The following is a 26,317-nucleotide window of genomic DNA, read 5'->3' as shown; positions in this document are numbered from 1 at the left end:
GTGGCTCAAGAGATAGAGTACCATCCTTGAGCAACAATAAAAAGAGGGATCACACCCAGGTTATGAAGCTCCAGTATTGACACACACATACACAGAGAGAGAGAAAGAGAGACAGAGACAGAGACAGACAGAAGGGGGGAAGGAGGAGACCAGGGAGGGAGGAAGAAAGAGAGACAGACAGAGAGAAAGAACAATAAAGAAAAAAAAGCTCTTCCCTGATTTGTTTTTAACTCTGTTCCAAAGGTATAAATCAACTGAGTCATATGACTAGGTATTCTTGGTCTTTACTTGAACAAATTAGAATTAAACAAGTTGTAAATATAAACACATACATTGTAGCTTGAAATATGTTACTAAACAAGTATTCTACATTTTAAGAGTGAAGACCTATTTGGTAGGGAAATTAAATCTAAACTTTGACAAAAATCAAACTTTTCTGTAACATGTCAATATTTTTATTAAAGAAATTTGAAAATTCCAAATGAACTTATTTTAATGAAAATATTAAATTATGTTCCATTTTAAACATTGACGGATTTAAGTTAATTCTAATATATGATTTGGAACTTCACAAAGGTACACATGTGCACATGGTGAAAGTACTAAGTAATAATTCGGGTTTTAACATTTTAATACTAATAAATTGGCCTTCCATCTATTTATTTTAATTAGTGAATATAATATTTGTATAATTGATGACTATAGTGTTAGACCTTATGTACATATGTAATTTCATGGATACCAGATACTGTTCAGCGATCAGGGCAACATTTTTGATACAACCCATCTGTTGCATTCTGTGAAGCCTTAGTTCAAACATGAAGATCTGCTTTGGAAATACTTCTGAACAACTTCAACTTTTCTGTTAGGTTCAATTATCCAGTTGATAGTCTTTCTTCTTAGTCCTAGTGAATTATCCCATTCTATTTAAAAGTTACTTTTTACTCTTTTTAACATTTCGACTCTTGTAGCTTGTATATTATTACTTATTATTATTATTATTATTATTATTATTATTGATGTTGATCTTGGGGCTTGAACTCAGGACCTAGACACTATCCCTGAGCATTTGTGTTCAAGGCTAGCATTCTACCATTTGCATCACAAGCTCCATTTCTAGCTTTTTGGTGGTTAATTGGAGATAATAGTCTCACAGACTTTCCTTTCAGGTGAGCCTTTGAACTGCCATCCTCAGATCTAAACATCCTTAGTAGCTCAGATTATAGGAGTAAGCCTCTTGCACTAACAAACTTGTCTTTTTAGCTACTTCTTTTTTTTTTCATTTAATTTTATTTCATTGTGAAAGGGATGTAATGGAGGGGTTACAGTTATATAAGTAGTGAGTACATTTCTTGTCGGAAAGTGTTATTACCCCTTCCCGCAATTTCTCCCACTTTCCCTCTCACCCCCGCCACCCCCAACTTTATATTTACTTCTAAGAGGTTGAAGTTGACACATCTGAATGGAAAGACATGATCAAGACTTTTTTTTCTTTATACATACCTTTCACTCCTATACCTCACTCAGTCCTTCCCAACACAGAAATGAGGTGTCAGTTCTGAGTTAAATTGATCATTATGCTTGTGATAAGTTTTAGAGTTACGAAGGAGATTATAAATGAAAATTTAGTGCCAAGACCTATCAGTCATTATATCTTAAAAGACATTTGTGGATTAATTTTTAAAGCAGGCACCATTTATCTCTTTAAATACTCCAAACTTTGTATGGTGGCATTTTGAAAACATTGTGTCCAATCATTTCTAGTACGAGGTTTTCCTTAGCATTAATATTCCTATCATTCGCATTACCAGTTCCCTTTATGGTACAACAAGCCAAATTTCAGCCCATTGATGAATTAAAAAATGCAGTGACATTAACGAATTCAGTTATTGTAGCAAATTTAAAATATTTTGCATATAAATACATTTATATTATTGTTTGTCTGTTTTGTATTATGTAAACATTACTAAGTAAATTTTCCTTAAGAGGCTTATCATTTTTTTTTAATTCTCTTAATGCAATGGCAGAGAACCTTCTTCCTACCAAGGACCATTTAGATATTTTAATATTGTTACAGGCCATACAAAATTATCAATATTGGCAGAAGGCTGTGTGCAGCCAATAAGAAGTAAGATTGTTCATCTTGTGACATACCAAGTGATTTTGCAGTCTTATATAGCTAGACAAGGATTGGGAACAGAAAGTTTTCCCAATTTTAAAGTTTAACATTTTTAAGTAGTCTTAACTTTTTTATTATATCATAATATTTCCATCTCTTTTAAATATCATGGAAATGAACTTTAGCTATCAAATAATGTATTTAAATCACAAGTAACCAATGGATTTATTCTTGCAACATATTCAAGGATACAAAAATATCCTTATTTTTTTAAAAGCATTATCAAGCCAGGATTGTGACCTTTTACTCAAATATGCCAGCCCCAACCTACTCTTAGAAGTAAATAAAACGACAAGCTTGCTTGTGCTTTTGGCTTATTCCTATAATCTTAGCTACTCAAGAGGCTGAAATCTGAGCAACATAGTTTGAAGCCAGCCTGGGTAGGAAAGTCCATGAGACTCCAATTATTTATCAGGCCAGAAGTGGATTTGTGGATCAAGTGGTAGAATGCAAACCTTGAGCACAAAAGTTCAGTCCCCTAGTTCAAGCCACAGGACTAGCACATTTGAAAGCAAAAGCAACATCACAAGAAAATGTTAACCTTCTACACAGTGCCATCTTGAAGCTTCTGGAAAAGTTTTACTGATTTCCAGTAATCCAGTGTTAACATTATGCCTTATTATCCTTATTTTTCCCCCAGTAAAGTCTCATCTTTTTATTGTTGTTATTGTTTCTTTTCACAATTCTGGGGACTGAATCCATGACTTCTTACATTCTAGGCAAGTACTTGGTCCCTGACCTACAGCCTCATTGTTTAAAAGTTTTATGATGATCTCTCCATATAATTAAATTTATTTGTTTTGTTCATGATTTTTCTTTATTATTTTCTAACTGCTAGTAATGTCATTTAACAAATCAATTAATATAATTTATTATTTCCAAAACAATATTTTTCTCATTGGAAATATAACCTACCTAAACATTTACCAATATGCCGTGTGGATTCAACCAGAAATTTTTTTTTTAATTAACGACTTATTTAATTGGTTATCAGTAAGACACATGAATGGTGTAGTTAAATGATAGATTTTTACCTGGTTCTATCACTGATCTGGTGAATGACCAATTCAAGTCCTTCAGATCCCTTTGACTGAGAAATGGCAATGTACTGTCTTTACCATTCAAGTCGATTTTAGTGCTAGAGGTTTAGGAGCTCTTTTTTTGTTATCTCTATTCACAAAGTAGATAATGTAGAAAACTGAAGTTCAGGCTAACAAAATAATCACAAAAATCCCACAGTGTCAGTTCTAAGATATATCACAATGAAGACGTTTGGCAGATGCCATTGTGGGGTTGTTGTTTTATTTTTATTTATTTATTTATTTTTGCCTATACTAGTCTTTCACCTCAGGGCCTGACACTTGCTTGGCTTGCTAGCTCAGCTGGCCCTCTCCCACTTGCAATAGAGTCTTGAGAGAGGCACTCTTGTGGGATTTTCTGAGCAGGTCTCAAATCACGATTCTCTCAATTTTAGTCTCCTGAGTATCTAGGTATGAGCCACGAGCACCTGGCTTGGAATATCATTTCGGAGAAGATATTTTTAAATTTACATCGATATTATATTTACATTGATTCAGATTCCTGAATGGGATTATCTTTCTTGTAGTGTTTTGTCTAAAAAATTGTGAATGTTGAGGCTTATGGTATACTTGACTTTATATCTTAAGAAAATTCAGCTATTTCTAGCTTATAAAGAACAATACTTAGTTAATTAAATAGAAATTATAAAAAAGTAAGTACATTTGAGACAATATCTTAGTATATTAAGTAGTTAAAAAATGCTGATGTGTGGTTTTATAAACCCCATGGCTTAAAATACCACTGGAGGAATATATTCAGTAAGTGGTTAATATACGTCCTAGAAATCATAATGTTTTGAAATAATAATACGCAATATGAATGTGTTGGTCAATTAAAAAATTGGACCTAAATTTTATTTGTATGTGTCCATCCATGTGCTATAATATATTTTCCATGTAACATTTATATTCATTTGCTGTGAGATCTTCCTGGGTATACATAGATAAGACCATACTGATATTAATTTTACTGAAAGTTGGTCTTAAATAGAAGTAACATCTTTCTGAGTCAAATGACAAATGCCATGTAACATAATATAACAAATTAATAAATGCTAATAACAAACTTACTGTATTTATAGTTTTAATCTGTGTCTTTTTCATTTCTTCTTATCCTATAGGTGATGATTCTCAAAAGTATTTTTCCTCATTACCTTGTGGTGGACTTGGGGTAAGTATGACTTTTTTATTTCTTTTAAATATCACAGACTTACCCCCTTCCCCAAAAAAATCCTTTCATGTTTTACTACTCAGTTATATGTAATATTGCTTTTCAGTAAAGATATTAGCCTTCAGAACTGGCAGTATAATTTGCAAAGCAAATTGCCAAATGTACAACTCTTTGTTCAAAAGTCATTAAGAATTTTGAGATAGTGGCAACATAGCACTCACCGAGAATGAGGAGGACATCCACCATGCTGTGAGTTCCTGTGTGACAGGTCACAGACACAAAGCCAGCTTTGAAAACCTTTGTGTGACTAGAAAAAAAGTTAATGCAAGAGGTTTTAACACAATTTTGCAGCAGAATTCAATTTTCAATAGAATCAGACTAACTATGCACATACATTATATTGCTGGTGAAATGGAATAAACTTCAAAAAGTGCTTTGCATCATGGGACTTCTTGTGTGTGAGCCCCTTGAGGCCATTTTTTGTCTTCTATAATTAACAAAGCCTTTTGACCCAGGATATTTATACCATATTTCAAGGACAAATTTGCTCAAATCCAGATACATATGAAGAAAAAATGTCTACATTTTTCCCTTTTTTTGTGGATGATTAGAAAAAAACCCTGTAACCTGCAATCTATTTAAAATTAACCCTTACCAGCAACAAACGATCACTTTGTAGAGAGTCCATTGACTTATTTTTCCCTATAGCTACTTTTATAGACTTCAGGCATTGTGAGATGTTAAATAACTCACACTCTAGGCTTACTTCTATGCAATAAGAAATGACAATAATTTCACTATAATAAAATATAAAAGACTAAAAATATGATTGAACTTGCCTGATCATGTTAGGACAGTGTAATTCTAGGTCAGGTTCCCAAGGTCCAACGTATTTAACTCAATTAGGTTTCTTGGAGATGGAAGGAAGAAAATAAACCTAGTCATATACCTATCAGGTTTTCAACAATTCTTCATTGTAGCTAAATCTTTCATGGGAAATTTATACACTGTCTGATCATTTAATTATTTTAATGATGCCAGAGTTAGGATGGGATATCTTTCTGTTTCTTCATCTGTAATTTTGATCTCCTTAGAAGGAAGTAAGGCAACTGCAATCAATATCCACTTGGAGTTTATAGTTTATCAATATACACCTGAGTTTCATGAAGCCAATCAAACATGGTCACTATTTTTAATACCACATTTTAGAGGAGAAACTACTCAGAAAACTGAAATGATTTCCCACAGTCATGTAGTTAAGGTGAAAGACTGACTGAAAGAGTGGGATTGATATGCCTGTTTTCATGAAGGCATGTCAAAAGAGCCTTGAAGATTCTGCTGTGGTTCTCCTCTTGGCCAGACTGAATGCAGGCCTCACTACCAGCCGAGCAGTGTTGCGTGTAGTATAGTTTCTTTTGTGGCAACTCACTAGTGACTTTAGCTTTTTGACTCTTGACATGGGACAATCATTACTCCACATTAATTCTTGTCCATTTTAATAAAACCTCCTGTGGAGCCGGGAGCTTGCAAAATCATTGTGGAAGGATAAAGTAGAGGAAAGGTGACTTTTAAAATGGATTTTGTTTTATTTTGTACATATTTCCTCATGAGTGGCTACTTTGGAAGATTCACTGCTTTCTTACAAATGAGGCAAAGATGAAAACAATGCTAACGAATACTTGGTGAGATCGATGACGGGAGGGAATTGAGCTTGTTAGAACCCCAGTCTAAGGGAGAAGAATGACGACAGGGTGACTCAAAAGGGGATGCACTGAACACAGAAATGGACATGCTAAATTGTAACCTCCTTGTACAACCATTTGAAGTTAAACATTGTTTTAAAAATAATTTTTAAATGAAGTAAAAATTGTTTTTAAAGTACAAAAGTTTTTATGCAAAAAATCAAACAAAGCAACAATAATAATAAAGTCTCACTTATAAGCGCAATTACTTCATGACCCAGAGCTTAAGTAAGGATGAATCCTTGGAATTCACCTCCCAAATCTAACTTGGGATGTTCCCCTAACTCACTATCCCTTGAATGTGAAATGCTTTTGCTCTATGGCTCTAAGCCCATGCCAGGCTAAGTTCTTATTCTCCAGGCAGAATGAATCTCTTCAATGAATGAATCTCTTCTTAAAAGTGCCTCAAAATGCATAATGACTGCTGCTTCTGGCCTGCATATCTAGCCTAGAAGTTCCTGTCTGATGAACCAGGTGGTAGCAGCAGTAGTATTGGGGAGAGGTAATGTAGGCAGGCAGTAGCAGGCAACATAGGTTAGGCTTACTCCACTAGTGCTTTAGAAATTTGCCTATGTATCTTCTGAAGGCATATAATGTGGGTCCAGGAGATGGAAGGAGAAAGAGGGAGAAGGGAGGGAGAGAAAGAGAGAGGTAGGAAGGCACATGCTTGTACTTGCTTCACTTTTAAGAACCAAATCATGTTCTTGACAATTCAGGAGCCATCTTTGTCCCTCAGATCTCAGATTTTAATGCAAGCACTAGAGAAAATTCTAGGACCACTGGATTTGAACCAGTCTACATTTTCACTTCCAAGCTAATCTCAGACATATTAACTATACAGTAGAAATCCAATATTGACTTAGAGTGGCTCCACTGATGGGCTACCCTACAGGAGTTTGGAAATGATTTCAATTGCTTTCATCTCAAAGCACACTTCTGGTTCAAATTACTGACAGTAGATCCATTGCTTTCAGTTTCAAAATTTCTCAATGATTCTCAGTGATTTCTAATATATTCTAAGTAAGTTCTAAGTAAATTCCAGTAACTTAGAATATGTAACTTCATTCAGGATGGATTTAATATAGAACTACTAAATATTGACCGATTGATTGGCTTTTAAGGAGATAGCCTGAGTGAGACATTATGAAATCAGAAAATCCCTACTTCTTTATTAAATGTTCTCTTAAAAATTGCTTATGGTAATTGGTGCATTGGTCAAGCAGTTCAGTGAACACATGGTATTTAAGATGCTTTAAAATGTGCTCTACAGAATGGCAGTTTGACCAACCATCTTAATGCTTCCAAGTTTTTGTGTGTGTGTCTTTTTTTATTTAGTTAGTATGATCATTTCTAATTATAATGTGAATGAACCACAAGAAAGTGTAAAAGAATATTATATATATAATTATAAAAGAATATTATATATAAAAGAACATATAAATACACACACACACACACACACACACACACACACACACACACATAGTTTCCAAGCCCCTGGCTTGACCATTGTGTAGTGAAACAGAGAATTAGGAGACTCTAGAAACAATAGCCAGGGCAGGACCAGCTAGCTCTAACTCCTCAGGATACATCACTAAAAATAGTGATCACTTTCCCGGCCATCTGACCTGCTTCTGTGTGAAGAAATCTTGAAGTCATTTCTCAGCCTTATTTTCCCTTCTTCATTTGATAGCATTCCCTTCCCCCCCTCAAAAAAAAAAACCACAAAAGCAAGGACGAGCAGGCTTTTATGATAATGTCGTCATCAGCTCCCAGCTTCAAACGGTTCTGCGGCTTTTGAGTTGTCATTTATAACTTGGAACTGAATCGACCCATAATTCCCCTGATACACTTAGAGAAATTGATAACAGACTCTGCGCTTCTTTTATGGCTCGGAGGAGGCAACTCCAATCACATCACTATTGGCAGGCGATATTATTTTTTGACATGGTTGTAAAAGTATAAAGGGGCTTATGGCATTTGTTTAGATGAGGAATGGGCTCGCAAGCTGTGCTGGGGTTTACAGGCCCAGATTACTGAGAAGCAAAGGGAATATGATGTTTGCAAACAGGATATGATTTTATATAAGTTTGGGTTTCATGCTCAGGTCCCTGGGGAATGCCCTGCAGACAGCAGAGAATTCCACTTTTATCCTGCAACAGGACAAGCTCCCAGTGCCAAAAGGCAGAAAAGAATCTGGTCAATGGGCAGTGTCTGTGCCTTGATTGGAAAGAGGAGGAGCTGTGAAGAGACTGGAACATTCTCTGGGAGGAATGAGAAGGAGCAGAGTGTAGGCAGCATTTGGGGCATTCGGCTTGTCTAACTTGTCAAAGAAGTGTCAGAAATGGCTTTCTGTGCAGTTGTAACGTGTTCTCCCACAGCAGTGTGGAGACTATGAATGAAAAGCCAGACTGTTGGTTTTTTTTTTTTTTTGGCCAGTGCTAGGCCGTGAACTCAGGGCATGAGCACTGTCCCTGGCTTCTTTTTTGCTCAAGGCTAGCACTCTGCCACTTGAGCCACAGTGCCATTTCTGGCCATTTTCTGTATATGTGGTGCTGAGGAATCGAACCCAGGGCCTCATGTATATGAGGCAAGCACTCTCGCCACTAGGCCATATTTCCAGCCCCATAGACTGTTTTTTGTTTTTTTTTTTTGTACTGGCACTAGGGTTTGAACCTCGGGGCCTGGGTGTTGTCATTTAGCTTTTTTGCTCAAGGCTGGAGCTTTACTACTTGAATCACAGCTCAGGCTTTTTGATGGTTAATTGGATATAAGAGTCTCATAGATGTCCCTGCATGGGGTGCCTTCTAACCATAATCCTCATATTTTAGCCTCATGAGAAGCTAGAATGAGCCACCAAGGCTCAACTAAAGTTAGCCTTTTATTACTGGTTTATTTTGTCCATATTCTACTTAATTACACCTATATCTGACACTCTTATGGTACCAGGGGTGTTAGTTTTGCCATTTGGGGAGGAAGAGATATGGGAAATATTAGAAGGAGATATGGAAAGTAATGAGATGTGATTGAAGGACTCAATTGCTGAAGGTCACTGCAGACATTTAAGTTATATCCAAAAAATATCTAGAATGTGTGTTTGAATGAAATATCTTAAATTTTCTTTCATTTTGTCAGAATTAATACATACATTCTTCTCTCTGATATATAAATTTACATGTATGTATGTATACATGTATGTTTACAACAGAAATTATGTACACATGTAAACTTAGAAGGAAATTTTGTTGTTTCATACCACATTTATATGTTCATATTGCTCAGTTCTACATATTACACTTTGCTGGTGTTTCACCACAATCATTTTCCTTGTTAATAGCAAACCATTTAAAGTGTTTTTCTGATTATTTTGTTTATATTATGTGGTAAATCTGAAGATCTTTATGTGTTGACTAAATCTATGCACAATTGGATGTAGTAAAAGGACTTGGTGAGTGAGATATTTGGCTACTCTTGTTGACAGCCATCTGTGAAAAAAAAATCAATATTTTCTTAGGTATAATTTGTGCCATGGGATGAGGAATAAAAGGTAGGACAAAGGAGATAAGACTTGTTGTTAATGCCCAGGTAACAAGCAGGAATACAAAGACTAAGAAGACAAGACCACCGCTTTTAATTTCTCATGACTTACACAGTACCTGGGTTGGTTAATGTGTTACGTGAGGGCCAAAAAGGGCTTCCAAACTAGAACAGGTGGAAAAGGAGAATGATGGTTATTCAAGGTTTCGTAAGCTAAATCTTGAAGACCACATCATGGTGAATGTGTTGCTTGCCTTGTGTACAGAGATGGGGTATGAATGTAAGGTAAGGGGGGGTAGTCAGGCATTAAATTGTTAGGTCACTCTTATTGATGATGGCTCTAAGTTGTTGCTCATTGATAGAGAATTCTACACTCCTCTCAAAGTACCAATGGTTAATGATGCCAAGCTTCGGATATTTTTAAGGTTTTTTTATATTGACTCGAGAACCTCTCTCTTTTACCATTAACTACCTTTCATCACGTGTCAATCCCATCCCATTACCGTGAGCAGGCACCATGGCTTTGGTTACATCAGCACAAAGAGGAGGGAGGAAGGAGTTGCATCTGTTTTTTTCACATGTGGTAATCAGGATAATGTTGATTTCCCTCCTATGATGTGCAGTTCCAACCTGGCTTGCAATCAGCCTTCATTTCCTCCATTCCTGCTATCAAACATGCATCTCAGTGCCTTCCCTCCAGCACAAAGAGATTCATCCTGATTTAGAATCTTGCTTTTCCCCATCTCTCCTTCCTAATTGTATTTGGGTTTTCATTAGCTTTAATCTTGATGATAAATGATACTAGCAGGAACACCTGGACAAAAGCAATACTGACAAGTTGCTTTAGTGAAATTGTTTGAGATTTATGCTTCATGATGTGCATTCAACCAAAAGATCATATTGCCCTGGACTTGGAAAGTAGAGAACAAGATATTACTCAGGCCAAGGGATTCCTTCTAAATAACAAAGCAAGCTTCCAGTATTGCAGAGATTATGCTAATTATGTACATGTACTCAGTAATCATGGTAGGACATTTTAGGCTTCTCTCAGTGTTCAAAGCAGAATGTGAAAAAATTTTATAGTCACTGGCCACCATTGCAGGAAAGAAGAAAACTAGAAAGAAAAACCTTCACTTCTTTTTTAATTCACTTAGTGGTAGCATCTCATGGGTGATTAAGTCCTTCAGGATGCGTTGACATTTTGGCTAAGCACAACAGGATGCACTTTGAAATAAGAATACTTCATCCTTTTCTTGACAGTAAATATGAATGTTACAGAGCTAGTAAATTGGTTCTGTTATAAACAAAATAAGATGATTGAAAATGCCACCAGCAAAGATTTGCTCTTGTGTTTTTTACATTCTTGGGACGACAGTATCTATAAAGACACACACGTAGGCACCCACCTCTATACATGTGCACTACTGTATCAACCAAAAAGAAATATCAATAGCAAGGAGAAAGGAATTTCATTTCTGAAATTTCTTTTGCTGTAATCTTTGTGTTTTGTAAGCATTTTCTTCTCATGTTTATGTGTCTTCATTGTGAACATTGAGGTAAGAAGAAATAAACTACAAGCATGGGGGTTGCTGGAAGTAAAATGGCATGTATGCTATCTCTGTTAAGAGATCTATGAATTTAAAATTCTGAGAAATTAAAATCTACTGGAATAAATTTAGACATGCAGTTATCCACTGATAGTCACTTCTGATTTTTACTTCTGGAAAAAAACATAAAAAATTTTAAGAAAGAGTGAAACAAAAGTGAAAAAACATAAGTGAAATAAAATTTAAAGGAAATGAAGGAAATGGGGCCGTCTAGTGAAAGGAATCTGTAACAGCCAAAAATACAGGTAAACTGAGACCCAGCTTAGCCATTCATTTTTATAGGAAAATCTTCATTTTCATATTCCTGCCTTGAAAAGTCCCAGATCCACAAATACAACTTTGTATCAAGCTAAATGTATGTGTATACACACACATATATATATATATATTCTGTTGATATACATCTATATTTCAATGAAGTGTAACTTCTAATTTTTTTTTTTTTTTTTTTGCCAATCCTGGGGCTTGGACTCAGGGCCTGAGCACTGTCCCTGGCTTCTTTTTGCTCAAGGCTAGCACTCTACCACTTTAGCCACAGAGCCACTTCTGGCTTTTTCTGTGTATGTGGTGCTGAGGAATCGAACCCAGGGCTTCATGCATGCTAGGCAAGCATTCTACCACTAAGCCACATTCCCAGCCCCAAGTAACTTCTAATTTTACATGAATATACAACAACACAATGTTTTTCTTTGAAAATATAAACTAACATGAGATAAAATCCCTTATGGAACTTACATTTTAGTGTAGAGAATAAAACATACACATGAGATTGAGTGTGTGTGTGTGAGATTGTGTGTGTGTGTGTGTTGAATATTAGAGAAAAGAAATAAGGGAGAAGTATGGAATCTTGCAGGGTTTGGGGCCCACAGAACTGGTGCTGAGTGAGGAAGCACTGCCCTTAAGGGTAAAAGGTAGCTTAGGAGTTCTGGCTTTTTATGGTTAATGACTGAGAGGAACAGACAGTACTAGTACTAGTACTGAGAGTGGTGAAGAACCCATAACGATTGATGGAATGGCTGACCAAGACTACTCTGAGATCTGGGGCCCCATCCCCACTCTGCCTGTGAAAACATGGACAAGCCGAGTAAGATTATTGTGTGTACAACATACAGAGGGACTAGGCTTCTTTTTGATCCCTAGATTGGGGTGTGTCATGTAGGAGTGAAAGAGGAAGTTGGGTTTACCAGAACACTCCAAGACCCTGAAATCTCTCTTAAGATCTGGCCAGGAAGGTTTGGAGGAGCTTATGGCAAAGACAAAAACTTAGGCACATAGCGGCTGGGGATATGGCCTAGTGGCGAGAGAGCTTGCCTCATATACATGAGGCCCTGGGTTCAATTCCCCAGCACCACATATACAGAAAACGGCCAGAAGTGGCGCTGTGGCTCAAGTGGCAGAGTGCTAGCCTTGAGCAAAAAAGAAGCCAGGGACAGTGCCCAGGCCCTGAGTCCAAGGCCCAGGACTGGCCAAAAACAAACAAACAAACAAACAAAAAACTTAGGCACCTAAGCATTGTAATTAACAAGCAAGTCCTGGGTTTTTGAGGTCTGTCTGAGTGTCTCTGGATCTTTGCAGAATTATGTGCTTTGGGATTGCCAGTTCCAGAGGGAATGCTGTTTGGTCATTCCCATTTAAATTGTACAGCTAAAATTAGATACGGTATTCTAACACCTGCAAGTCTAATGAAGAAGTCCTGGCTTATTTGACATTTCTCAGGGCATTGGCATATGTTTCTTAATGATTGTTGGAGCCTAAGCAGGATTCAGGGCAAACGATATGTTGATTATGTCTAGTTAGTCTGTGGACCAAAGGATGATTACTTCTCAATTTCCAAATGTCTAAATTTATGTCGCATATACTCAGTCTAAGGAACACAACCCTGGAATCTGAACTTAAGGAAAATATTTTACTATTAACTACCAGTCCCTAAGCCCCAAGCATAATCCATATGGATCAATACACATCAGTATAAATTTTTGAGTAATTTCTTTAGGATTATACTCGAACTAGCTAAGTAAAATAATCTTACATTTTGACCCTAATAGTGTGTAGATAATTATCCTAATGATACAATTTATTTTTTTTTCTCATTAGGTGATGGGACAGATAAGATGCTCTACAATAGACAAGTCCAATTAGAGTCCTTTGGAGCACATCTTATTAATGTTCTATGGGCTGGTTCACTGCCTCTCAGCAGAGTGAAGCCATTCCTTATATTAAGCTTCCAATGATAACTCACATCAATCTCTTTTAGTCTTCTCAGTAGTCCCAGGGGGCTTATTACTATGGATATAATTAAGGTGTATTGTTCCATGGAAAGGGTTATTGAGGCTCAGAGAGGTAATATGTTCAAATCACAGGTAGAGTAGGTGTTTGCGGAGAAATGGCCTGAGTCCCCCAAGCTTGTAACCGCAATGCTATATGTTCACAGCTACCATAATTTCAAGCTTATATCACTGTCAACACTCCCTTCGCAAATGAGAATAGCCCAAGCCATATGAAAGATTTTCCCGTTACCAAAAGCATTCTCTTTTTTATTAAAATTCCTATGAAGTGTGCAGTCCATGCTTTCAAATATCAATTGGGGGTAAAAAAAATACACCTATGTACACACATTGCAAATCTAACCAGAATACTTCAAAATATCTTCCTTGGATCAAGCCACTAAGAGATGTAAGGGGTGGGATAAAGAGAATCCCATTTCACACAAATTCAGAGTTAATTTTATTAAGCAGTTTTTAAAATACACTGTCTAATAAATAACAGGATTAGCATAGTATGAAGTGCCCTTTATAAAGTATGGAAATCTGATTAGATGACACAGAAGCAAGAAAATACTAAAATGGTATTTACTTGGCTTTATCTTTAACTCTGTTTTGGTAGTATTGTACAGCAGTTCACTGAACCTGGGAATAAAAATAATAGGGACTCTTAAATTCTTTGACTGACTATGTAGCCCACAGGAATCCATATATTACTTGGCAAATCTATGAGTCCACCAGTATCTTAAATAAGGATCCTTGGAGTCTCAAGATGCAGTGCTTTTGCCAGAATAAACACATTTCTCTGCTTCTTCTTATTGCTGGCAAGTAAATAGCAAAGGGATATGTTTGCTGAAGATGAAGAGTGACTACAAACAGCACAGGCAAGGTCAGTGGTGCTTCCAGAAGGCAGTTGATTATAGTGGGAATTGTTTGTGGTAGAGCATTAATGCACTCAGCATGCCCCTTGTCTCCTCCAGCTGCCACATGAATAGTTCACGCCTTCTTTCCATATGGAATATCAGTCAGAGTATTCATTCATCATATCCTTGGTTTTATTTGGAATCTGAATGTCTTCCCTGTAGCTGCTCTGTTTCTTTTTCATCTCACCATGACTAAAGAAGCTAAGGTGTGGCCATTATAACGTGCAAGTGATCCCGAGGGAACCGGCTGTCATTCATGTCTTCCTCCCAGTGTTGAACAAAAGAGAGAAAGCATGTGGCTTCACCCACTCACTGTCATCATAAATCCATTTCAGCTACATTTCAAGCATCTCAGGATTTCAGCAGAACAAGTAACATAAAGTGAATATATATATATATTGAAGAAGCTGGCATTCTGCATCATGTGGGAGAAAAGACAACAGCCATCATGACAGGCTGGAGAGATAAACTCAAGACGAATACAGTGAAGAAAACAATAGTCCTCAGCTCAGAGTTAAGACTTTCAGCCTTACCCTGCATGAGGACACAAAGGTGGCTGTCCCAGTTTGGTATAAGGAGCTCTCATGAGATTTTGTGTATGCTTGTGGTGGTACCATGGCTTGAACTCAGGCCCTCACATTGTAGCTTTATTTTTTCATTCATGGCCAGCTCTTGAGTCATACCTCCCATCCAACGTTTTGGCTAGTTAATTGGAGATGGTAAATTTTCTCCCTCAGTTGGCTATGACCCTCAATCCTACAATCTCCATCTCTTGAGTAGCCACAATGGAACCTGGCTCTTGTGAGATTTCGGTGTTGAAGAACTGTTAACACAGAACTGTTTCTGAATGATTTTTTGGTTTCAGGGGAAGAGTTCTGCCTAGCTGGAGTCAGAGATGCTGCTAGCAAGGCAAAGGCTTTGCTAACTATTATTCACTTATCTGATTGTCCATTTATTGATAAAGTAGAGATAATTAAGCCTTCCTCACTACATGATTATGTGGGTCGAATGTTTTAATGTAGGTTGTCAAGGCAGTGTCATGTAGAAATGGCCCTGGTTCCAAACTAAGAGGCAGCTCTGAATAGGTCCAGATTCACAGACGGCAAATGGGCTGCCTTGAAACCCTGATGTCTCAACTGACCTACATACCTACTTGATGGTCTGGAGCTATAATTACATCATTTGCGGGGGAACTAAGAAAGGATGGGGCGGCACATTGCTTTCAGAAGTCCCAGTGATGATGCATGAGGGCAAAGAATCATTCTTTCTTTCTTCTTTTGGTGGAACTAGAGTTTGAACTCAGTGCCTCAAATTTATAAGGTAGGCATTCTATGGTCTACCACTGAGCCATACCTCAAGCTCTAAGAACCTTAACTTAAAATGACGAAATCTCAATTCATATCTCTCCATTGTTGTTGTTCAAAAGCGCTTCTCAAACTACAAAGCACAGTGTCTAGTTTATCAGGATAGTATGTTTCCTGAGAGCCCGCATGTCCCACAAGTGCTCAGGTGACATCAGTGCTGCCCCTCTATGGACCATACCGTGAGTGATCAGATCTGGTGACCAATCAGGTGAACAATTAATTCCCAGCTTGCCTGGGACTCACTTTCTTTGCCTATGAAGTAATGTATTACCTTAATTTAAAGGTGATTTATTATACTTCCTGGGGATTAGACATGGTGTGATTGTATGAAAATACTTTATCCAAGTTTAAAACAGCTCTTTAAATAATACATTTTTCTTGAGAGATCAGACAGCAGAATCCCATTAGCTTCTCATAGAGGATCTATTTGGCTAAGTCTCAAGACAGTCACTGGTCAGGGAAGCTTTTATAAGAAGAGAGATCCATGACAAGAGAGGTTATGAACATTGCAGATGCCAAGAGATGATTTAATGAAGAGCCATTATTGCAAGATGGCACCCAAAGCAGGCAAGTAAGAGCTAGATGCCTCGGCATGGTGCTCACTGAAGAGGAGAGAAGCTAAATCATGGAGGTATCACACTGGTGGCATTTTATACTGTATTTTAGATTTTTTAACTAGAGTAGAATTCTGTCAATAAACGTCTAGTTATAGGATTCACTTGTTTTCAATCATTAATTAATTACCTTAAATCTTACTAAGTTTTCTGTTTTGTGTCAGAGCCTGAAGATGGAGTGAGGACAAGAGACATCCATTGTACCTCTGTACCCTAGTCACTAGAGATCATTAAGAAGAGCATTATGGAGCGTAAAAATATAGAAAAAAATTATTAGCTAAGGCTGCCATAACAAAATTCCAAAGACTGAATGGCTTATACTGAAATTTCTGGAGACTAGAAAAAAAAAACCTAAGACCAAGAGGGTGCAGGTTTGGTATTTTCTAAGGCCTCTGTTCTTGTTTCAGAGATGTTCAGCTTCTTAGTCTTTCCTTAGGTTTTTCTCTGTGCATTTGCATGCCTGCTACCTTCTCTTTATAAGGACTTCAGTTGAAATGTACCCATCCTTAAGATCTCACCTAACCTCCATAGCCTCTTCAAAGGCCCCATATGCAAATCCACTCACACTATGGATTAGAGATCTAACATAAGAAATTAAGATGGACACAATTCAATCTATAACAATATCAATGTCCAGAATTGACTTTGGTTGAAATCCCAGCTCTTTATCAATTGCTTAACTTTGGTCATTACTTTACCTCTTAATCATTAAGTTTCTTTTCTTGAGATACTAATTAGTGCTGAATTTATTAGACTATTGTGAGGCATAGAATTGATAACATTTGTAAAATACATATTGCTGTTCTATATTTAGGAGATACCCCAGTCTCATTGACCATATCTTCTTTATTTTTTTCCTATTTTATTTTATTTTTTGGACATAACAGCATTTGAACCAAGGCATTGTGCTTGAACTATGTGGTCTATCACTGCTCATATAATACTTTTGTTTTAGTTTTTTTTAAATCAGATATGATCTAACAATTGTATTGTGGGTGATCTACTTTCCTATGCCTTGTGTGTGCTTGGAATTGCATATATGAACCACCACATTTAGCATGTTTGTTAAGATGAATGTCAGTAACTTTTTGCTCAGTCTGGCCTTGACTTCATATTCTCAATATCTGACTCTCACATAGTAGTTATTATAAGTCTAAGCTATCATACCCATTTGCATCTTTGCTGATGATGGCCAAAGAGGTTTGTTTGCTTTTTCCTTTTGCAAAGTAATATATTTGGCTGTTTTATTTTTTCCACTGAGTCTATGAATAAGTTTTTGTTTCCTTTCTCTCTGACCCTCACAATTCCTGTTTGTCCTTATGTCTAGAAACAAAATATCTTTTAGAGCCTTAAACTTTAGCCCTAGGAATAAAGGATTGAGAATGGAAAATACTATGCTTATGTAATATCAGGATAACAATTCTATTTCACAAAATAAACAGATAAGACTTGCCATTTTATACAATGATTTTTAGAGCTTAACATAGAGTAAGCAAGTCTAAACAACTAAAAATATAGTGTTTTTGACATGAACGCAAGTAATAATGACTTCAGTCATTAAAAAGAAACATTTTCAACATTAGCAAATCAACATGATATATATAGAGAGAGAAATATTTGACCCACAGTAGGTGATTCTTTTAAATATATATACTTTACCTGATGCATTGCAAAACTTTAAAAGGTATTTAATTTCTTTTCCAGTTAACTTTTCTTCAGCATGCCTGCAATGGCAAAGAGTCAGTACTGTGATGAAAACCCTCTGTTTCCTTGTTGAGTCTGGTGTCTGTCAGTAGGTTTCTGGGGGCATCTGATCATTATTTAAGCTTAAACTTAATTATTCAGACATGCCCTGTGACCCTAGCAGCATAGCATAACAGCAAGAGCTTACTAGACTTGGGCTGGGCAAGAAGTTTTAACTTCCCAATGTTCAGGGTGAAATGCCCAAGGTATCCAAGCAAGCATCAAACACCACATTAGCCATGCACGGCGCATCAAAAACCTGTTTTGTTAACAAGCCCAATAAGCATTATATGTAACTCTGGGAATAGTTCCGAAAGAAATCAACAAGCTGAAGTTAGATTATACAAAGAAGACTGTGCCTAAATTCCTTTTCTTCTGAGTCATTCCCTTTCCATTTTAAATAGCTTCACATCCACTTTCAGGACAGGTAGCTTAATCTCTATCATGTGTGGCTTTTCAGAGCATTAGCTTTGTTTCCAGTGCCAATGATTGAGCTTTGCTGGATGTGCTTGGAGAAGCCAGCAAAGGCCCACATTCATTCAGGAAACTGCACTTGAACTAGATCCATATGTTGCTTTAAAAAGAAAAAAAATGAAGCTTTCTGATTGGAGGGAGTTTCTGGCTTCCAGCATTATCATAGATGATTTTTGTTCTTTGATGTTTTACTAAATAGAAAGTAATGTTAGAACCAAAACTCTAGGAATTTTTTTTTCTTGGTTAGCATTCCCTTAGACCTTATTTGCTTCAGTGTTGTCTTATACTATGTGAAGCACTTGTTGTGAATTGTCTAATTTAATACTAACAATCACCCTAGAAGAGAATGGTATTATTGTCATGTTACTTAGGCTTAAACTAGTTCATCAACTTGCCCAAGTACCAACAGCTTGCTTAGGGAAGTTCAGAGTCTCAAAGACTCTAACCCTAAAGTCGATATAATAAGCAAGGTATGGTTACACTAAACAAAGATTCCAGTGTCACTCTTGGAGAGTGGGACAAGTAAGAGAAATTTTTTGCCCAAGGTTGGTTCCTTGTATTTTTCTTTAAAAAAAGTACAATTGAAGGTGACAATTTTTCCAAATCCTGACCTTTTGGGGATGCTCTATGGATAAATTATTCATTTATGTACTAATTAAACAAATGAATCATAGCCAATCTCCCATGCATTTACTTGTGGCCTCATCTTTACTCTGTTTTCTTTTATCAAAATACGGTTGTTATTATTGTAAAATTTAGAAGAAAAGTCAACTCTCGATGAAATCAGTGTTTCTCAAATTTATTAAAGGCTCAAGGATAAGACTGGGTTTAGTGTATGATTTCTTATAGAGCAATATTTTACAAAACGCCACAAATACAAATTAGTAAAAGTGAGATACAAAAGATTCCAAATGAGGGGCTGGGGATATGGCCTAGTGGCAAGAGTGCCTGCCTCAGATACACGAGGCCCTAGGTTCGATTCCCCAGCACCACATATACAGAAAACGGCCAGAAGCGGCGCTGTGGCTCAAGTGGCAGAGTGCTAGCCTTGAGCGGGAAGAAGCCAGGGACAGTGCTCAGGCCCTGAGTCCAAGGCCCAGGACTGGCAAAAAAAACAAACAAACAACAACAAAAAAAAAAGATTCCAAATGAAATACTTTATTAGGAATATTTTAATGAATGCAGCAGACTATACTCTGGTTATATCTTGCAAAGACTGGAATCCCTCATGAATATCCCACCCTGAAGAGTTCCTGAAATTACCTTCCCAGTACTTGTTCAGAGGAATTTCCTTGAATGCTAAACTTTGAAGTCCATGACACAAAGGATCAGTCTTTGGACTGGGTGTGTTTCTCAGTGATAGAGATTACTAAAGAGATAGTAATATATGAGTACATAAATAAGTAAATAGATAAATAAATAAATTCCATTCTGGACAGCAGAAGGAAGGCATAGACCTAGCTGCCATATTCAGCATAGGTAGTTATGCTGGCATGGGATTTTATTTTAAAGTGAATTCATGTCTGTATTTGAGAATGCAATATTTGGGCTTACACATGGAATTCCATGCCTTCACTTCCTTAGGACCAAATTTGATTGGAACCTCCTAGCCTTTTGAGGCAATACTGTCCTTTAAGATACTGCTCCATTCAACTACAGTTCTAACCAGAACTCTAATCAGTCTCTCTAATCAGCAATCTCCATCCCCACATCCTTAGCCTGTTATATTATGTGACATCTGTGTTACCCAGGTGGCCTTAGAATTCACTGAATGATCTTCAGCCCAATGTTTATGTACCAGTCTCCCTGCTTTGTCCCTGACCCTAGACTCTGCTTGGTCCTAATATGTTTATAGTGGTCAACCAATCTCTTCAACATCAAGGAAACTTTTCCACTTAAGTGGTACCTGCTCCAGACCAGAGGAAATATTGGGAGAATTTTCAAGTTTAAATAATGATTAATGTAAGTTTAATATATAAGTTTAAATTGTCTGTCGAGTGTCCAGGAATTTTTTTTGAGGTCCTACAAAATTCTGAGTTGGTCTTGGATTTTTACCATTTCCATTTATAATTCCAATTCATAGTGGATAAAGAAACAGTTAAAACTATGGTTTAAGAAGAAGTATTTTACTCATCTTTCAAGCTACTCACATTTGTTCAAAAGAAAGGAGTAATTTGAAGGGTGGGTTTACCCACCAATTGTATATTGTCAATCAGCATGATGAATCATGGCTGCTAAGGCAGCAGAAGCTCCATGTTCTTTCCTACTCCGCTAGTGGAACAAAATTCCCATGAATAATTTCAAGCGCCTTGTTTCAGTACATAAAAAATGCCTGAGTTGTGTGTATGTGTGTATGTGAATGTGATTGTTGTTACTATATGTCCATAATTACATGACATCCCTTGAACTTTTCTTTTGCCACAGATGATATGTTATTATCTCTTTTTCAAAATCGTTGTACTGCATTCCCTTCCTTTGATGTGCCAGAGAAGATAAGGTGACATTAGAGCAGGATCATAGGAAAACCTCCAAAATTGTTTCTGGCTCTGTCACTAACATTGATTAAATCAAAGTCAGAGCAGTGCAGAAAAGTAAGATGATCACAGCATCCATTTTATTCTGCGTACTGAATTATTTGGGTAAATTCAAGAAAAGTACAATGCTGTTAAACTTATATTTAGCTGTATTGCCAAATCAAAGAGGAAGAAATATTTCTTAATAGTAATAACAAATTTAGAGAACACTTTTCCTCCTGTTCCTTCTCTTTCTTCCCTCTGTACCTTGTCTTCGACCTCTCCACTTTCTTTTTATAAATCTCTTTCCTTCTCTGTATAGTCAATCTGAGTGATAATGCTATCTTCTCAACTAGGCTTTATCAGATGATTTTGTAGCTGTGACAACATCATAGTGTGTATTTGCACATATCAGTAGAGTAGATCAATTGCTCAGTTGGCCTGGCATGGTAAACTGGAAGTGAATAAGGCTATGCATGTGTAACACAGCATACTGTTTTAATGTTTTGCATTGCAAGGTGCTGTAGATTATCCAGGGTCCTTAGGGAAGTAGAGCTTGTGAAATAGGGGTTTGCTTGTTTACCTGCACTGTAAAACTCCTGTTTTATACTTTCTGCTGTAGCTGGAGGACAGGCATATACCACCATGCCTAAACATTTCTGTTGAAACGAGCTCTCTCAAACCTTTTGCCTGGGATGGTCTTGAACTGCAGCCTTCTCAATCTCCTCCTCTCAAGAATCTAGGATTATAAGATTGACTTTCTTCCCCTTGGGAGGATATATTTTTTAGATTGATACTATTCTAACTCATTCTTGTTTTAAAGTGTCATTTTTCCTGTTTCAAGTCTTTTTTCTGTTCAAATACATCCGACAATATAATAATGTACAAAACATAAAGACAGATTTAGTCGTCTGCTGAGTGGTGATTTTACTCTCAACTTCTCTCTCCATGCACCATAATGTACTCTATTAATAGACAAAAATGTAAACTGGAATACATTCTGGTGCCTTCATATCAAACGCTGGCTCCCTTGATGACTAAACCTTCCTCAGCCTCTAAGATGACACGACTCTCATCCTTTTTTTTTTTTTTTTTTTTTTTGGCCAGTCCTGGGCCTTGGACTCAGGGCCTGAGTACTGTCCCTGGCTTCTTCCCGCTCAAGGCTAGCACTCTGCCACTTGAGCCACAGCGCCGCTTCTGGCCATTTTCTGTATATGTGGTGCTGGGGAATCGAACTTAGGGCCTCGTGTATCCGAGGCAGGCACTCTTGCCACTAGGCTATATCCCCAGTCCCTGGACTCTCATCCTAAAGCATAGTTCTACTCTGTCACCAAGCTCCTCACACAGGGAGACTTATTCACGTGAGAGACTCCATCTAATTTGTCTTAACTCCAGTTTGGACACATGTTAAGCTCCTATATATTTATAAAGTGTGTTAGACTATGAGGTACTCTTTCTAGATAGATACCATTTTACTCTGGTAAAAAAATCAAGCTCTAGGTACACACACAACACATCAGACTACTAAAAGAAATATTTCAAAGTAGAAAGTACACTGCATTTCTAATGCCACATATTAAAAACTTGGTAAAGACTAGAGGGATTTTGAGGCAAAAAATGAGTATCCCTATATTAATTTTAATATACAATTATACCCTTCTAGCCCCTATATACAACCTGTCTCTGGGAATTTCTGCCCAAAACCTTGGCTAACTTTTTTCCTCTTCCAGGATATATTGCTGACTTTGGTCATGAGATACAGCCTAACTTATCTTCTTTCATAGCAGAATAAGTATATATTTATTTTTTCCCCCAAATACACTGATCTTTTCCCCAATTAATAACATGTTAATCTCTAGAAGTTTGAACATCTCCTAAAATGTCTAGGTGTTCATGATCAATGTATTTAACCTTGACCAAAACTAAAGCAGCTGTCATTTCCACAGATAAGGGGAGCATGGCACAGAGATTTTAACCAGTTAATGGTTCGGATGGAGCCACAATCTCACTCTTAACAGACTGAGTCCAGAAACAGCTGTCATCACTACTGTCCTTTTATTTAGAAGGTTTCAGTTCTTTTATTTGTGTACTCATGCTTGTATACATGGAGTTATTTATTTTCTTGGGTTCTTATTTATTTATTTTGTCGGTCATGGGGCTTGAACTCTAAACCTGGGCACTGTCCCCGAGCTCTTCAGCTCAAGGCTAGTGCTCTACCACTTGACCCACAGGACCACTTCCGCTTTTCTCTTGGTTAATTGGAAATAAGAATCTTACAGATTTTCCTGCCTGGGCTGGCTTTGAACTGTGATCCTCAGACCTCCGCCTCCTGAGTAGCTAGGATTACAAGTGTGAGGCACGGACACCCCACCTATTGTTTCTTTATTGTCTTTGATTCTCCTTAGATGGTAAGAACTGTATGGAGCAAAGAAAGGGCACATGAAACCACTTTAAAAACTGCTTTGTAATTTGTGAATGTTATTGTTATTTGTTGTAGTTATTTGTTGTAGTTGTTTCATGTGATTAGGCCTCTTGAATTTTATTCCCTTTTAGTTTTAAATAAAAAGTTTTTACTTGGGAATTTCCACCTTTGACCAGTTTAGGAAGGCTTTATATTCACAGACATTTTCTTCCATTTCCTGATATTTCAAGTGATTTCTCTTTTCTGAAACTAGCTACACTTTGCATCTGATTCTGAAATACTTTACACATAGACTATGCAACACATACGATATTGCATTATGATGTCACAAGTCATTGCTATTGTAATTGTCACATCCTTAATACATATATATGTATATAACATATACATATATAGTCTTATTTTATGCATGAAAAAGAGCAAAAATAAATAGATTTTACAGAAAGGGAATCCAGAATGTTGGGATATATGTTGGTAATAAAATTCTCTAATATAGAATCAAATACGTATTTTTCCTTGTCTATTCAATTTAATAAAACCAGCATACACTGAAACCAGCTGAAAACCTCTCACTAAATATTAGAAAACTTAAGCTTCTCCTTTGCAAAATCAGATTGCATCTTGAAGTTTACTATTGCTAATGTTTTAAGTGAAGAGGACCACACACCCCTTCCATTTCATTGAGCACCTGAGCTGTGGTTGCTACTTCCTGTTCCCTGCCTGCTACTGCTACCTGCTTAAAAAATGTCTTTGACTGCCCATAAACCTACAGTCAGAAAGGTATTTGAATTTTTCCCCCTCCAGCACTTGCAAATCCGATTTTTATGTAGAACTAAATGCTCTTGGTTTTTACTCCATCTACTACTGAGGTCTGGTTTTTAGTAGGCCTGTAGCTAAGCCAGATCCGGCCTATGTAATGCTGTTTGTAATGAGAAATCTAAACAGGGAATGGCAGTGAGGCATGGCAGGAATGTGTTTCCATTGGAGAAGTCAGTGCAGAGAAAGAGTATAAGCAAAGCCACGTCCAGAAGGCCTTTCAGCTGGCCAAGACGGAAGACTAATGTTATTGAACATAGCTATTACCCTGCCAACCCTTCCTCATAGATTTTCTTTCTCCCTCCCTTCCCCTTTCTTTTGCTCTCTCCCCCCTCCCCCTTCCTCTTTCCTTCCTCGCTGCCTTCTCCTGCATTTTCTTCATTGCTTTTCTTTTGATTCTACTGACTGTTTGCTCAGGTGGACAGTGACACCATTTGGAATGAGCTGCACTCGTCCGGTGCTGCACGCATGGCTGTTGGCTGTGTCATCGAGCTGGCTTCCAAAGTGGCCTCAGGAGAGCTGAAGGTGAGGTCTGGGTTGCATTAAGTGTGGGAAATTCAGCAAAAGAGCTGAAACAGAGATGTTGTTGTTTGGGAATTGTGGGGAGTGTGGTGTGCTAATAAAAGGCTGGAGGTGAAGGGAAGAGGGCAGGGAGATGGTCACTAAGGTGTGATAACAACTCCTCTGTAGGTAGGTAATGGCTGATCCTGCTCAGAGAGCCCTCCTCCTTGAGAATATTCTATACTCACGGCACACTGGTGCATTTTTTAAGAGCATAAAAACAGTGAGTAAAGTTATGGTCCAGGTTAAAAACACCCTTGGTATATACATGTCTGTCATGCCATCCTGGAATTCTCCTTTGAAGTGATTTAAAAAATATGATTACTGGGTAGTATGTATAAGCTCAGAATACCACCCAGAGAGAGGAGGGGGAGAAAGGTAAATACCAGAGGGGAAGGATTGGGAGGAAGAAGGAAATTGTTGATTAGGAGGGTAATGATCCACAGTATGTTTTTCCATGAAAGAACTTAAAAAAATGAGCTATGCTTTATTGTTCTTTTTCTTTTTATGGTCTCCTCTTTTCTACATCATATGAAAAGAACAATGTCCAAACCCCAGCATTTCCCAGTCTAAACAATTTATAAAAGCCAGAGACCTGACAGACGTTGACATTTTATTTGGTATTTTAACAGTGCTATTTAAAGGTATGCCATGTGTGCCTTGAATGCAGCTACCCCCAATAAACTTTGTTGGTGCTAACATGGCTTTTTAATGCACTAGTTCACACACTTCATAATGCAATCTGGATGGTGATTGATCTTATATTTTTAGCAACTGTGGGACTTAAGGGAAATATATCTGACCAACGGCATATTCACTATGAGCCTTGTAAATATGAGAAAATCTATTTAGGGAAATTTTTCTTTATGTCTAATGAATTTTATTCAATTACACCTAACTTCCATGAGTGATTAGAAATGTGGGAGTGGAGTGCACACTTTATTTGTTTTGTTTTTTTGCCAGTTCTGAGGTTTGAACTAAGGGCCTGAGCACTGTCCCTGGCTTCTTTTTGTTCAAGGCTAGCACTCTACCACTTGAGGCACAGTGCCACTTCCAGCTTTTTCTATATATGTGATGCTGAGGAACCAAACCCAGGGCTTCATGTATACAAGGCGAGCACTTTACCACTATGCCATATTCCCAGCCCCAAGTGCACACATTATAATGCATCATTGGAACTATAACTTGAAGTCGAAGTCTGCAGAGGTAACTTGATGAGGGTTGCATAACGATAATAATAGGACATCCTATGGATGACATGATCAGCAATCAGACATTAACTGCTCACCTTAGCAAATTTATGGGACCACT

The 26,317-nt window shown here is 37.3% G+C and overlaps 1 protein-coding gene across 1 annotated transcript in view; it reads left to right on the top strand.

The window, feature by feature from the left end:
- The window catches only part of Hdac9 (histone deacetylase 9), an 805,515-nt gene that overhangs the window by 571,896 nt on the left and 207,302 nt on the right, over nt 1–26,317 (top strand). Inside the window, exons 16-17 of the mRNA XM_048339733.1 lie at nt 4,380–4,429; nt 24,863–24,970. Of these exons, the coding sequence (XP_048195690.1) occupies nt 4,380–4,429; nt 24,863–24,970 (158 nt within the window). The remainder of the gene's footprint in view (nt 1–4,379; nt 4,430–24,862; nt 24,971–26,317) is intronic.

This window comes from Perognathus longimembris, chromosome 2 (assembly GCF_023159225.1).
Source record: "Perognathus longimembris pacificus isolate PPM17 chromosome 2, ASM2315922v1, whole genome shotgun sequence".
Classification (NCBI taxonomy): Eukaryota; Metazoa; Chordata; class Mammalia; order Rodentia; family Heteromyidae; genus Perognathus; species Perognathus longimembris.
This window is presented reverse-complemented; position numbering and strand designations above follow the sequence as displayed.